Source organism: Scyliorhinus torazame, chromosome 15 (assembly GCF_047496885.1).
Source record: "Scyliorhinus torazame isolate Kashiwa2021f chromosome 15, sScyTor2.1, whole genome shotgun sequence".
Lineage (NCBI taxonomy): Eukaryota > Metazoa > Chordata > Chondrichthyes > Carcharhiniformes > Scyliorhinidae > Scyliorhinus > Scyliorhinus torazame.
In genome coordinates, this window is record NC_092721.1 from 91,961,265 (window position 1) to 91,975,624 (window position 14,360).

Genomic DNA, 14,360 nt, shown 5'->3' on the forward strand with positions numbered 1-14,360 from the left:
ATTTTTTAAAAAAGCGTACTGACATCAGGAGGAGGCGGTCTTTCCCCCTGGACTCCGGGCCCACACACTGATGAGCGGGCATGCATGCGCTACACGGCCGGCATTCTGAAAGCCACTCGCTGCTGTCATTTTTATAAGCAGGTCACCGCTGGCATTTTTAAAAGCCGGCTGAGGCCATTGGGCATTAATTCCCGCGATCGAATACGCATTGACACATGCCCCCGCGACCCTCCCGACACCCGCCCGTGACCCACCCGCAGGTCTCGAGACTAACTTTGAAAATGACTGCTCAACGCCAAACCACCACTGGGCCCGTGGAATACCTGCCCGGTGAGAATGGAAGAGGTGCCAACAAAAGCACCCTCAGACTGGTCCCTTTACACGAAGCCTCCTCCATCCGTCCCCACACCGATCTAAGAGGATGGTTCCCTTGCTCTCCGTCTTCAAGGTCACTTTGACCTGATGTTTGCTGGTCCAAATCCAGAAGGGTCTTTGACCTTAGTGGTGCTCCAAGCCACTTCAACATGCATGGCATTGCCCTCTGCCAAGCTGAAGCCAGACTCCTTCATATTCCATGACAATCACTGGCCTGTCTAACAGGCCAACTAATGCAACTGGCACATTGGTGTGCATACTCATCAGTGTTCTCCTGCATTCTGCACATTAAAGGTCCTGATCTGAGGCCTCTGCAGCTGTATTCATTCACAATATTGCCCTCCATAAAGTTGGCACAAAAAACGTCCTTGCACCCTTAACGCGATTGCAGCCACTCTCCTGAATGGTGTTTCGACGCATGCAGTGCCAGTATATGAACTGATAGTTTTAAATGTCAGATCAAGTCAAGGGGCCTCTTCTTCTATGCTGAGTTGTTTCTCTTTCTCCCTCTTCTGGGTTGCAATGGGAGGAAGTAGTTCTTGTCTCTTTGAAAACAAGAAATTAGAATCGGGGATGTTGGGGTGAGGAATGTTGGGGTGGGGTGGAAAGCACAAATCCCATGTTGACAGCGATATATGGCTTTCTCATCATGCAAGATAGCAGGATGAGGGTGAGATGGCAGCTGAGGAGGGTCATAAGGTAGGGACATACTTCTATCCTTAAAGGTCTGATAATTCAGAGCCTGGATATCACAGACTCTGTCACTGCTGGTTCTGTATTGCATAATGTTGTCCCTTCTGTAGGAATCAGGAGATGCAGGACACATTGTCACCGACTGGTTCTAGTCTGCCCCTTCTATAGTGTCATTTTGTCCTGCAAGAGATAGCTAAGAATGCCATGTTATTACATAGCTCTGTGTTTGGATGATACAACTTCCACAGACTAGATGGATGGATATGACGGCGAGAAATGGGTGTGATTATTAGGTGTTTGAGGGTCACATGGGATATTTGGATGCTAGGTATGAGTCCTGAGATCCCATGAGAGGTTAATGGAGCAGTAGATAGGAGATGTTATGTCAAGATGCATTCATGCACTTGATCACACATGCAAGGTTGTTAAACCCTGTTTGGCACTGCTGTTAGATCCTCTTGGTCAGATGTTGCAAATTGACCTCACTGGCCACCTGCTCCTAATCCCCTCTGATGGTGATCCTTGAAGGTCTCCCTGGCCACCTCAGAACCATGGTAGTTCTCTTGTCTATCTCTACCACTGTCATCAGCACATTGGTGGTCCTGGAGTCCTTTCTCTGCTCTGGTATTCCATTATCTTAGGTTACAATTGCAACAATGGTTCTTAGCAGCAGCCTCTTATAATACAGTGCATCTTTCCTTTTTGAAGGACAGACTGCCTTTTTTTTGAACAAACATTTTATTAAGGCATTTATGGTTTTATAACTAAAGATACAAATACAAATGAAAACATAATTCAGTGCATAACACCCATAACAATATCTCATTGTTCCCGCCTAAGCTAAACCAAACTAACCTAACTCCCCCGCCCCCCTTACTCCATAACGCCCCCCCCCCCCCCACCGCCAATTATTGAAACTGCTAACAGGCTGCCACCTCCGAACGAACCCCAACACTGATCCTCTCAGGGCGAACTTAATTTTCTCAAGCCTGAGAAACCCAGCCATGTCGCTAACACATACACCCCGATTTTGAGGGCTCCTAGTCCCTCCACGCTAATAAGATCGGTCTCCGGGCTACCAAGGAGTCAAAGGCCAAAACGTCAGCCTCTCTCGCCCCTGGACTCCTGGGTCTTCCGATACTCCAAAAATCGCCACCTCTGGACTCGGTGCCACCTTCGATTTTAGCACCGTGGACATGACATCCGCAAATCCCTGCCAGAATCCCCAAAGCTTTGGACATGCCCAAAACATGTGGACATGGCTTGCGGGCCCACCTGCACACCTCACACACCTGTCCTCCACCCCCAAAACACTGCTCATCTGGGCCACCGTCATTTGTGCCCGGTGAACCACCTTGAATTGTATCAGGCTGAGCCTGGCACATGATGAGGATGTGTTGATTCTGCTCAGAGCATCCTCCCACAGACCCGCCTCGAACTCCTTTCCCAACTCATCTTCACATTTACGCTTTACCTCCCCTGTCTTGGTTCCCTCCCACTCTATGAGCTCTTTATAAATATCCGAGACCTTCCCTTCCGCCACTCCCGTTCCAGAGACTACCTTGTCCTGTATTCCCTGTGGCGGTAGAAGCGGAAAGGTCGGAACCTGCCTTCGCAGAAAATCCCTCACCTGCAGATAACAAAATCCATTCCCTCCCGGCAATTCAAACTCCTCTTCCAGATCCTCCAAACAGGGTAAGCTCCCATCAACAAATAGATCCCCCAGCCTCTCAATCCCTGCTCTCTGTCAACTCCGAAACCCCTCATTCAACCTCCCCAGGACAAACCGGTGATTACCACAAATTGGAGCCCACACCGATGCTCCCTCCACTCCCATATGCTTCCGCCACTGTCCCCAAACTCTCAGAGCCGCCACCACTACCGGGCTTGTGGAGTATCGGTCCAGCGAAAACGGCAGAGGAACCATTAACAATGTCCCCAAACTTGTGCTCTTACATGAGGCCGCCTCTACCTGCTCCCACACCGACCCCTCCCCCACTAATCACTTCCTGATCGTGGCTACATTTGCCACCCAATAATAGTTCCGAAAGTTCGGTAGGGGCCAACCATCTCACCCTCGGCCCCGCTCCAGCAGCACTTTCCTTACCCGCAGGGTTTTACCCACCCACACAAACCCAGAGATCACTGCATTGACCCGCTTAAAAAAGGCCTTTGGGATAAAAATAGGGAGACACTGAAAAACAAACAAAAATTTCAGGAGAACCGTCATCTTTACCACCTGTACCCTCCCTGCCAGTGACTACGGGAACATGTCCCACCTCCGAAAGTCCGCCTTCATTTAATCAACAAACTGGGCCAGATTTAATTGATGTAACTTCTCCCATCCCTGCGCCACCTGAATTCCCAAGTATCGAAAACTCCCTCCCACCACTTTAAACAGTAACTCCCCCAACCTCCTCTCCTTCCCCCTCGCCTGGATCACAAAAACCTCACTCTTACCCATGTTCAATTTATACCCCAAGAACCGGCCAAATTTCCCTATGATCCGCATAATCTCTCCCATCCCCCCTAATGAGTCAGAAATATACAGGAGTAGGTCGTCCGCATACAACAAGACCCTGGGCGAAATTCTCCGGAAACGGCGCGATGTCCGCCAACTGGCGCCCAAAACGGCGCAAATCAGTCGGGCATCGCGCCGCCCCAAAGGTGCGGAATGCTCCGCATCTTTGGGGGCCGAGCCCCAACCTAAAGGGGCTAGGCCTGCGCCGGACGAATTTCCGCCCCGCCAGCTGGCGGAAAAGGCCTTTGGTGCCCCGCCAGCTGCCGCGGAAATGACATCTCCGGGCAGCGCATGCGCGGGAGCGTCAGCGGCCGCTGATGGCATTCCCATGCATGCGCAGTGGAGGGAGTTTCTTCCGCCTCCGCCATGGTGGAGACCATGGCGAAGGCGGAAGGGAAAGAGTGCCCCCACGGCACAGGCCCGCCCGTGGGTCGGTGGGCCCCGATCGCGGGCCAGGCCACCGTGAGGGCACACCCCGGGGCCAGGTCGCCCCGCGCCCCCCCCCCCCCCCCAGGACCCCGGAGCCCGCCCGCGCCGCCTTGTCCCGCTGGTAAGGTATGTGGTTTAATCTACGCCGGCGGGACAGGCATTTTAGCGGCGGGACTTCGGCCCATCTGGGCCGGAGAATCGCGGGGGGGGCCCCGCCAACCGGTGCGGCGCAGATTCCCGCCCCCACCGAGTATCCGGTGGTGGAGAATTCGGCAACCGGCGGGGGCGGGATTCACGCAAGCCCCCGGCAATTCTCCGACCCGGCGGGGGGAGAATCTCGCCCCCTGTGCTCTGCCTCAACCCCCCCCCCCGCCCCCGGACTAGCCCCTTCCAGCCCTTTAATGCTCTCAGCGCCATCACCAATGGCTCTATAGCCAAGGCAAACAACACTGGGGAGAGTGGACATGCCTGCCTTGTCCCCCGGCTCAGTCTAAAATAGTCCAAGCTCACTTGGTTCGCCTGCACACTCTACACCGACGCTTGGTACAACAACTGGACCCAGTGTACAAAGCCCTGTCCAAACCCAAACCGGCCCAGGACCTCCCACAAATACCTCCACACACCCGGTTGAAGGCCTTCTCCGCATCCATAGCGACCACCACCTCCACCTCCCTCCCCTCAGAGGGCATCATGATGACATTCAAGAGCCTTCTAACTTAGGCCGTTAACTGCCTTCCTTTGACGAATCCCATCTGAGCCTCCCCTATCACCCCCAGAACACAATCCTCTATCCTCGAGGCCAAAATCTTGGCCAGTAATTTGGCGTTTACACTTAGTAGGGAGATTGGCCTATATGACCCGCATTGTTCTGAGTCCTTCGCCCGCTTCAGAATCAATGAGATCGAAGCCTGTGACATTGTTGGGGCTCTCCAGCCTCATTAAATGCCTTCACCAGCAACGGATCCCGCACCCCAGAAAATCTCTTATGAAATTCGACTGGGTATCCGTCTGGCTCCGGGACCTTGCCCGACTGCATGGCCTCCAATCCCTCTACAACCTCAACAATCCTGATCGGGGCTCCCAGCCTCTCCACCAATGCTTCCTCCACCTTTGGAAACTCCAAACCCTCCAAGAATTGCCTCATCCCATCCACCCCAGCTGGGGGCTCCGACTCATAAAGCCAACTGTAAAATTCCTTGAACACCCCGTTCACCCCCGCTGGGTCCAAGATCGTGTTCCCTCCTCTATCCTTCACTCTTCCTATCTCGCTGGCCGCCTCCCATTTCCTGAGCTGGTGTGCTAACATCCTACTGGCCTTCTCCCCATATTTATTCACCGCCCCTCTCGCCTTCCTCAACTGCCCCACCACCTTCCCTGTGGATATCAGACCAAACTCCATCTGCAGCCTCTGCCGCTCCTTCAACAACCCCGCCTCCGGGGATTCCGTGTACCTTCCGTCCAATTGGAGAATCTCCCTAACCATCTCTACCCGCTCCACCTTCTCCCTATAAGCCCGTATCAAAATAAACTCCCCCCTCAGTACTGCCTTCAGTGCCTCCCATACCATTGCTGCTGAAATCTCCCCGTGTCATTTCTCGCCACATAATTCCAGATAAACCTCCCTCACCCCCACACACACCTCCTCATCCGCTAACAATTCTACATCCATTCTCCAGTGCGGGCGCTGGCCCCCCTCCCTGCTCACCCGTAATTCCACCCAGTGTGGGGCATGGTCCGAAATAACAATCGCCGAATACTCGACATCTACCACACCCACCAGGAAAGCTCTATCGAAAACAAAAAAAATCGAACCGGGAGTACACTTTGTGCACATCGGAGAAAAAAGAAAATTCCTTTGCTCTTGGCTGTCGAAACCGCCACGGATCTACCCCTCCCACCTGTTCCATTAACCCCTTTAGTTCCTTCGCCGCAGCTGGCACCCTCCCTGGCTTCGAACTCCACCGATCCAACCTTAGATCCATAACCGTATTAAAGTTGCCCCCCCATGATCAGCCTATGCGAGTCCAGGTCCAGGATTTTCCCCAACACCCACCTCATAAACTCCGCGTCATCCCAGTTTGGTGCATAGATATTCACCAATACCACCGCCATCCCCTCCAGTTTCCCACCCACTATAACGTACCTACCCCCCGAGTCCACAACAATGCTCCCTACCTCAAATGACACCCGCTTATTAATCAAAATCGCTACCCGCCTAGTTTTAGAGTCTAGCCCCAAATGAAATACCTGCCCAACCTACCCCTTCCTCAGCCTAGTCTGATCCACCACCCTGTAACATTGCCACATTCGCCTTTAAACTCTTCCGATGCACGAACACATGAGCCCTCTTGACCGGCCAATTCAACCCTCTCACGTTCCATGTGATCAGCCTGGTCGGAGGGCACCCCGCCCACCCCCCTGCCGATCAGCCATCACCCTTCTTAGGTCAGCCTCCAGCCGGCGTCCCGTGCCACTCCAGGCCCGTCCTCGGGCGCCCACCGTGATCGACCCCCCCAGTCTGTCTCCAAGTGCCAGTCCCTCCCCTGCCAGCAGATCCAAACCCCCTCCTTCCCCCTCCCCCCCATAACAAAATAACAATCCCAACCCCCCTCAACAAGCTAATCTCCCCCCCCCCCACCTACACCCCCCCCCCCCCCCCCCACACACACACTGCGCTTCCCTGAGCTAGCCCACCCAGCTAGCCTGGTAGCCCCCACCCATGGAGCCAAGCATCCTACCGTCGCAATAATCCCGCCCCTCCAGCTCGAACATACATATGCAAACATTAAAATCCCCAACAAACACAAAGAAGAAAATTCCACCCACCATCCTCCATTAAGAACAAAGTTAACCCGCATACAAAACTGAGCAACGGCCCCAAACTTAGTGCAAAACAATACATACAAAACCAGAAGAAAAAAAAGAAATTTAGCAGCAGATCAAAAACACAGCTACTCGCCCCAAGTTCAATTTCCTCCATCAGCTGCCAGTCCCCTGTCCTTTACAAAGTTGATTGCCTCATCTGGCAAACCAAAGTAAAGCTCCTGGCCCTCATAAGTGATCCACACATGAGCTGGATACAGCACACCAAACTTCTTAAAGAGGGCCGATTTGACTTTGTTAAAACCCGCCCTTCCTTTGGCCAGTTCCGCACCCAAGTCTGGTAGATACGCAGCTCATTACCTTCCCACGATCAGCTCCTCGTCTGCCTGCCCCAGCTCAAGATCTGTTCCTTGTCCAGGAACCAGTGATCGCCCTCAGCGGCTCATTCCTCAGCGGCTTATTCATAAGCGCCCTGTGAGCCCTGTCCACTTCCAAAACCCGAGAAAACGCACCTTCCCCCAGTAGCTTCTTGAACATACGTGCTACATATGCACCTGCATCCGATCCCTCGCTGCTCTCTGGCTGGCCAACGATCTTCAGGTTCTGCCTACACGATCTGTTCTCCAGATGCTCCATTTCCTCTTGCAGCCTCTTTCTGGTGGTCTTTCGTCAGCCTCATCTCCACCACCATCGCGGCTAGCTGGTCATCGTGCTCAGCCACCGCCTCTTCCACCTTCTGGATCGCCTGACCCTCGGCTTCCAATATCTGCTCCACGCAGTCAATCCCCGTCTTAATTGGATCCAGATATTACATTCTTTGCTGAGCAAATTTCTCGTGGAGGAAGATCACCAGCTTCTCCGTTGACCACTAGGCCGGCAGTTTCGGTCCCTGACTCTCCGCCATATTCTCCTGTGCCGCAGATTCCATTCCCGTTTTCGACCAACATTCTCTCCTTTTCAGACCACTTCAGGTCTACGAATCCATACATTGGTGGGGAATCCTTCTCCTCTACTTCACCAGTTTCCTGTTTTATCAATCAGATCCACCGAAAATTGGGGAAAAAGGTCCAAAAGGTTCACTACGAGCGGGAGCTACCAAATATGCGACTACTCACTCCATGGGCGCCACCGGAAGTGGTGAAAATTAATTTTTAGCATTAGGTGCTTCTTCTTCAGCTCAAGTGTTGGAATTCAGTGGTCTTTGGAAGTGGCCAAACCCAAAATTAATGTGCAGCCAAAGTCTAGCAAGCATTTAGGGAGTGTTGCTTTGCACAGGCCCTAAACAAAGTGGAAAGGAGAGAAGAGAGGATATAAACACTGGAGGAAAACAATTTTTTGCACAGGCGGTTTGAATCCCAACCATATATCAGCCCATCCCTCCCCACAACCTGGTCTAAGTCTTTCATGCTATTTTTTTTGCTTTATTTTTGGTACGGCTTCTAATTGGAGAAAATATCATGACGCCCCAGAGACTGGATGTCAGCCAAAGTAAGTAATACGGCATCTCTGGGCAGGTTAAAGTCCTTTGGCCTGCAACTCACAAGGAGGGAGAGAACATATCAAGGGGAGAGAGGGAAGGTGCTGAAGCAAAGGCACACAGTTTATCAAAGTTACCAATATTGAGTAACAGGGCTGTGTTCCAATTTTAGCCAATATAGTATTAAAAGATAAAACGCAATGACAGAATGTATGCTTATGGCTGATAACTTACTAATTTAACCTGTACTGTCATGGCAGGTTACAGGATGTGTGCCTGGTGCTTTACCACAAGGTGAATTGAAACGTTGAATGCCTAATCAGCCATATACCCCTTTCTCAGCTCCAACAGGCAGACCCCCATCAGCATTTATATATACTTATCGACCACTTCGGCAGAAAAATGCTGCACAGAATCCAAAGAGGAGGAGCAAGAAATAAAATTTAAATACACAAAAGAATGGATTTGATTTTATTCTCACAGCCAAGTAGATTCTATTGCTATTTGCTTTTTCTTTAAGAAAAATCTTTGTACTCTACATTATTGTCATCATATTTTCCACATTTCATTTCTACTTACCATAGCTCTTTTACCCTCCAATATTTGCAACATTTTCTTCAACTGTTTGTTCTCCAATTCAAGAGGTCCAAGCTGGTCCATGGCCACCTGTGAGTTCAGATAAAAGTATGAGATCTTGAAAGTACAACAATTTAATTTAAGAATTCTTAGAATTGTGTTTATTGAAATGAACAATGGGTAATTTTCACATTTCAGAGCACTTGTGTCAGCATCAGCATTCTCAGACAAAGTGCACGTGGAAATCTCCCTCAAAAGATATTTTACCACCTTATACTCCCATATTAATATAACATCATCCAACATCAAAAGTGATGGATGTCTGCCAAACATTTGTTTCAAGCAGCCAAATAAAAATATGCAAGAAATATTGAATTTTAAAATGAATAACACCTTCACATCAGCACCCAAAATTCAAGCGATGATGCAAATTCATATTAACATCTGTTTGCTGATAGATCTGCTACAGCATAAGTTTAGCTGCTCTCTCTTATTCTTCAGAGCCATTAATCCTGTTATTTAGAGCACTACAGGTAGAAGAAATTTGAAAGAGTATTTCTCTGAAGCTAGGAGAGAGAAATATTAAAATGTAAATATTCTCTATCACAGTAATATTTCCTTTTTGACAGAGCATTTGATGTAGAGACTGGACAGCTAGACTTTTTTTATTCCATCGCTCTACACTACCTACTTCAAATTATTTTAATCTTAATTTTTCTTGTCATTATGGCATTGCTAAAGGAAATTAAAAGAGAGAAATTTACAAAAGCAGCAAGCAATACAGATTATGTTAATTCATGGCCTCAAAGATGCAGCAAAATTTAGGATTAGAAAATAATTCTGTCAGCAAAAAAGTTTGCAGGGAATAGGCAGTGTGGCACAAGATGAGTTACCCTTCCAGAGAGCTGGCATGGATACAACAGGCTGAATTGCTTCCTTCTGTACAGCAACTATTCTATGATAATACAAAAGCACGTCTTCTTTAAACTGTGTTTATAAACTGTGGAGATACATAATCTCATAGAAAATAGAATGCCCACCATCGCATTAAGCACAGCGCATTTCAAAAGCTAATTTAGTTACAGAAAAATACACCGAGTTTGTGACATTATCATAAATGTAAAGAACTGTATGTCCAAATCAACCACGAGAGGGAGCTAGATGTAGAACTATATAAGGCATCAACGCTAAGCCTTGTGGATGAGAAGTTGAGGAGGAAGCTAGAAGACAGACTGTAGGAAAGAAAGTGTGAGTGACAGCAAGTAATAGTTCTTGGCCGGGATTCTCTGACCCGCCGCCGGATCGCAGAATCGCCGGGGGGCGGCGTGAATCGACGCCGGAGAATTCGGCAGCCGGTGGGAATCGCGCCGCACCGGTCGGCGGCTGTTGGCAGCGGCCCCCCCAGCGATTCTCCGCCCCGCGATGGGCCAAGTGGCCGCCCCTTTTTTTGCCAGTCCCGCCGGCGTAAATTAGAGTAGGTCCTTACCGGCGGGACCTGGCGGCGCGGGCGGCCTCCGGGGTCCTTGGGGGGGTTCTGGCCCCGGGAGGTGCCCCCACGGTGGCCTGGCCCGCGATCGGGGCCCACTGATCTGCGGACGGGCCTGTGCCGTGGGAGCACTCTATTCTTCCGCGTCAGCCGCTGTGGTTCTCCGCGATGGCCGATGCGGAGAAGATTCCCCCTGCGCATGTGCTGGGATGATGCCAGCACACGCTGGCACTCCCGTACCTGTGCCAACTCGCGCCGCCGGGCGGAGGCCCTTTGGTGCCGGTTGGCATGGCACCAAGCCCCTTCCCCGCCGGCCGGCGCGGCGCAAACCACTCTGCCGCCGGCCTAGCCCCTGAAGGTGCGGAGGATTCCGCAACTTTGGGGCAGCCCAACACCGGAGTGGTTCACGCCACTCCTTCCCGCTGGAGTTGCCCGCCCCGCCAATTCCCGCAGAATCCCGCCCATTGTATTAGTGTAAAGATTAGTAGTAGATAAGTGTAGATTGTACATTTATTATCAACTGTTTATTATATAGGAGTAAGCGTCAAATCCAATTAAGTAGTGTAAATAAATCTAGAGCTTTGTTCAATATAAAAGTTGTGGTCTTTGTGAACACTACACCAACCATCCTAGGATTAGCAACACAAAGAACACCACAGAGTTCACCAAAATAGTTCTCAGATACTCTTCATATGATCTATAAGGAATTGAGTTTAAAGTTTAGTTGTTAAATTGTCCATTCCGATACTAGTGAATGTAGTTTCACACACCCAATATTCAGCCAATATTTGTTCTCTTTTTTCCAGCTCGGTTTTGAGTTGCTTTTCCAGATTAGCAGTTTTCTCTGTGGCAGTTGCTATGGTGATTTCTTTCTGATCGAGCTCTGTAGTTAGGTTGGAGACCTTTGTTCTAATTCCCATCATCTCAGAGCTATGCAACAGCTCCTTCTGACACAGATGGTCCCTCAACTGCAATAAAACAGAAAACAAAATAAATATTTAAAATATTTTTCTGATCATGTCATGGTTATCTGATTTTACAATTTATAGCCAAAGAATTCAAGTAGCTTTAATTGTATTGCTCTTCTGGTGGAATATAATGACAGTGCAGATGTTACAATTACTGGGATATGAAATTGTAATTCGAAGGTTCATTAGAACATTGTGTTTTCTCACTTGAATCTTTGTTTTAACACCCAGAAGGGGAATAAAGGTTTTCCCTGTCCAATGCCATAAAAAGGGTCCAAGTGAAGTGTAGCGTGGTAGCCAATTGATTTGTGATTCTATGCAAAAGTTATGCCACAACAGTGTAGAGTATGCCCAATGGACCAACTGGTTATTTCCTGTCTTCCATGTTTGCCCTGTCTGCATTTTAAAAGTTAAAACGTGATACAATCTGAGCCTTTATATGGGATAAAACAATGTATTATAGCAATCAGTAACATTGCAGGATAGGCAAATGAATGTCGAAAGCAATAATTTTTCCATTAAAACTATCATTTATTTCAGAAAGCCTCTAAGAATGTAGTCACATTTGATTTATAGTTGTTGGATCATCCCGATTATTAATACATACTAGTGCTGGGAGAAATTAGCCACAATACATGATTTTGCAGTTTCCATTTTTGACATATAGAGTCATCTGAGATTCACCCTAAAAATAACTGACAGCGATCAAGTATGTGTGATGAGTAAAGATAGTACAAAATTGTAACATTTCATGGCTGTGATATGTCAGAATGAATAAGGTAACATCTAATAATGTTCTAAACTTATTCTACAGCAGGCACAATGCTACTGGCATACTTGATTGATTTCCTTGTTCCCTTCCATGTACTCATTCTGCAATCTCTGTAACTCTTCCTCCTTCTTATCGAGTTGGTCACTCTGCTGCATGCAATATGCATGGGATAAATCAAGCCTAAGGAAAAACAATATACATCTTCATCTCCATGTGGATCTTCACATAAATATACTTAGGCTCTCATAGTAAACATTCATTTAAGTAGGAACTGATTCTTCCTTGTTTGTGTGCTTTGGGAGTGTAGTATGTGCTGTGACACTGCAACTTTAATAACTGCCGCAAATGTATCAATCTCCAAATATTTGAAGATGAAAATAAGTTCCACATATGTACCTGAAAAAATTAGAGAATTTAAGAAAAGTAACAACAATAAAATAACGACTGAATTAAACATCAAAATACTTTAGAAAACTCAATGAGGAGTGAGGTTTTACTGCTTCGGATGATATGTTATGTAACTTTCTTAATCCAGAGATTGAACGGAGACATAAATAAGCAGTAGGCAAAATTAAAAACACATGCTCTGGTTTCAGTACACAAAAACATTTTTATTTTAACCATAAATAAAATTTGAAATATACTTCACGTTTTGTGATGATGCATACATTTAAGGCCCATTCGATGAATCAAATCTACAACTCTATTAAATAAAGGCTTATTGACAGTCACAGACATTCCAAGGAATTATCCAACATGGTGGCACCATGGTTAGCACTGCTGCCTCATAGCACCAGGGACCAAGGTTCAATTCCAGTCTTGGGTGACTGTCTGAGTTTGCACTTTCTCCTTGTGTCTGTGTGGGTTTCCTCCAGATCCCCCGGTTTCCACCCACAGTCCAAAGAAGTGCATGTTAGGAGGATTGGCCATGCAAAATTTCTCCTTAGTGTCCAAAGATGTGCAGGTTAGGTGGGGTTATGGGGCCTCAGAGATAGAGCAAAGGAGCGGGCCTAGAGTCGGTGCAGACTCAAAGGGCGGAATGGCCTCCTAATATTGTACCTTGGGCCTCATATAAATGCCACTGGTGAATTATGAACACCTGCTAGATATTCTCAAACAACTCGCTGTAAGATGTTTCGCATTTAATTAATTTTTTATTGGGTTTTCGCACATAGTATATTTACAGGTGTACACAAGGAGAGAAAAAAAGAGAAGATAATATAAACAAGATAAAAACAACGCTATATAATTAGAAAAATCACATAAATAAAAACCAAGGGGTGGGAAAGTAAAAACTGGGGAAGTGTTGTTAAGGTTTAGAGAATCCCAAAGTGTATCATGGAGTTCACCTGACCCTTACCTTTGAATTTATTGTGGTTATGGGAGCACATGGGCCTGTCTTTCAGGTGTTATTCAACAGAGTGTTACAGTACTTTTAAATTAAAACAATGTTTATTCATGAAACCAATTAACACTTTATGAACCCACAGTAAATATCTTAACAGCTATCACCACCAATAAATTCCCAAAGAATACAGTACTCGACAGATAACCCTTGATAAATTCCCAAACAACATCCACAAGACAAAAGACCCTTTTAGCACAGAGATCAAGTTGAAATTCTCTAATGAGAGCAGTTATCCCTTTGAAATCACCCAAATGAACATTCTTTAGCTTGTAGAGAGATCCATGCACATCTGCTGGTTTTCACTGCAGCTCTTCTCTCTGAAAACAAAACTAAAAACTCACTCTGTAGCAGCCTGCTCAAATATGAAAGTAAAGCAGACAGCCCAGCTCCACCCACACTCTCCTTTCTTTTCTATTGTGCTTAGCTACCCCCTCTTGCACTGTCCCCCCAGCCCCCCTCCCCGCCCTCCCCCCCCCCCCCCCCCCATCCCCCCCGGGTCTTTCCCCCATTCCTTCTCTTTTTTCATGTTTTGGCTACTTTCCCCTGGCTCTTGGCTACTTGATTATTTATCTGCTTGTTCATTGGCCACAAACAAGTCCCGGAACAGTTGGGTGAATGGCTCCCATGTTCTGAAGAAGCCATCTTCCAACACCCAGATAGCGAATTTGATAGAAATCCCAGTAGGTCGGACAGCCAGTCTGCAAGGATGGTGCTGCTGACTGCCAGCCGAGCAGGGCCATCAGGGAGGCAAAGGCAAGGACGTTTGCCCTCCTCCCCTTGAAGACATTTGGCTGGTCTGATAACCGAAGACCACCACTTTCGGGCACGTATC

General features: G+C 48.0%; 2 protein-coding genes across 2 annotated transcripts in view; both read right to left on the bottom strand.

The window, feature by feature from the left end:
* LOC140391414 (centrosomal protein of 63 kDa-like) overlaps nucleotides 1–11,342 on the bottom strand; it is a 108,156-nt gene extending 96,814 nt beyond the window's left edge. Inside the window, exons 1-2 of the mRNA XM_072475949.1 lie at nucleotides 11,151–11,342; nucleotides 8,898–8,984 (exon numbers count right to left, since the gene is read on the bottom strand). Coding sequence (XP_072332050.1) covers nucleotides 8,898–8,984; nucleotides 11,151–11,303 — 240 coding nt within the window. The 5' untranslated portion in view covers nucleotides 11,304–11,342. The remainder of the gene's footprint in view (nucleotides 1–8,897; nucleotides 8,985–11,150) is intronic.
* An 831-nt stretch (nucleotides 11,343–12,173) lies between these two features.
* Nucleotides 12,174–14,360, bottom strand: part of LOC140391314 (deuterosome assembly protein 1-like) — a 150,495-nt gene continuing 148,308 nt past the window's right edge. The window contains exon 7 of the mRNA XM_072475906.1: nucleotides 12,174–12,300. Within this exon, the coding sequence (XP_072332007.1) occupies nucleotides 12,174–12,300 (127 nt within the window). The remainder of the gene's footprint in view (nucleotides 12,301–14,360) is intronic.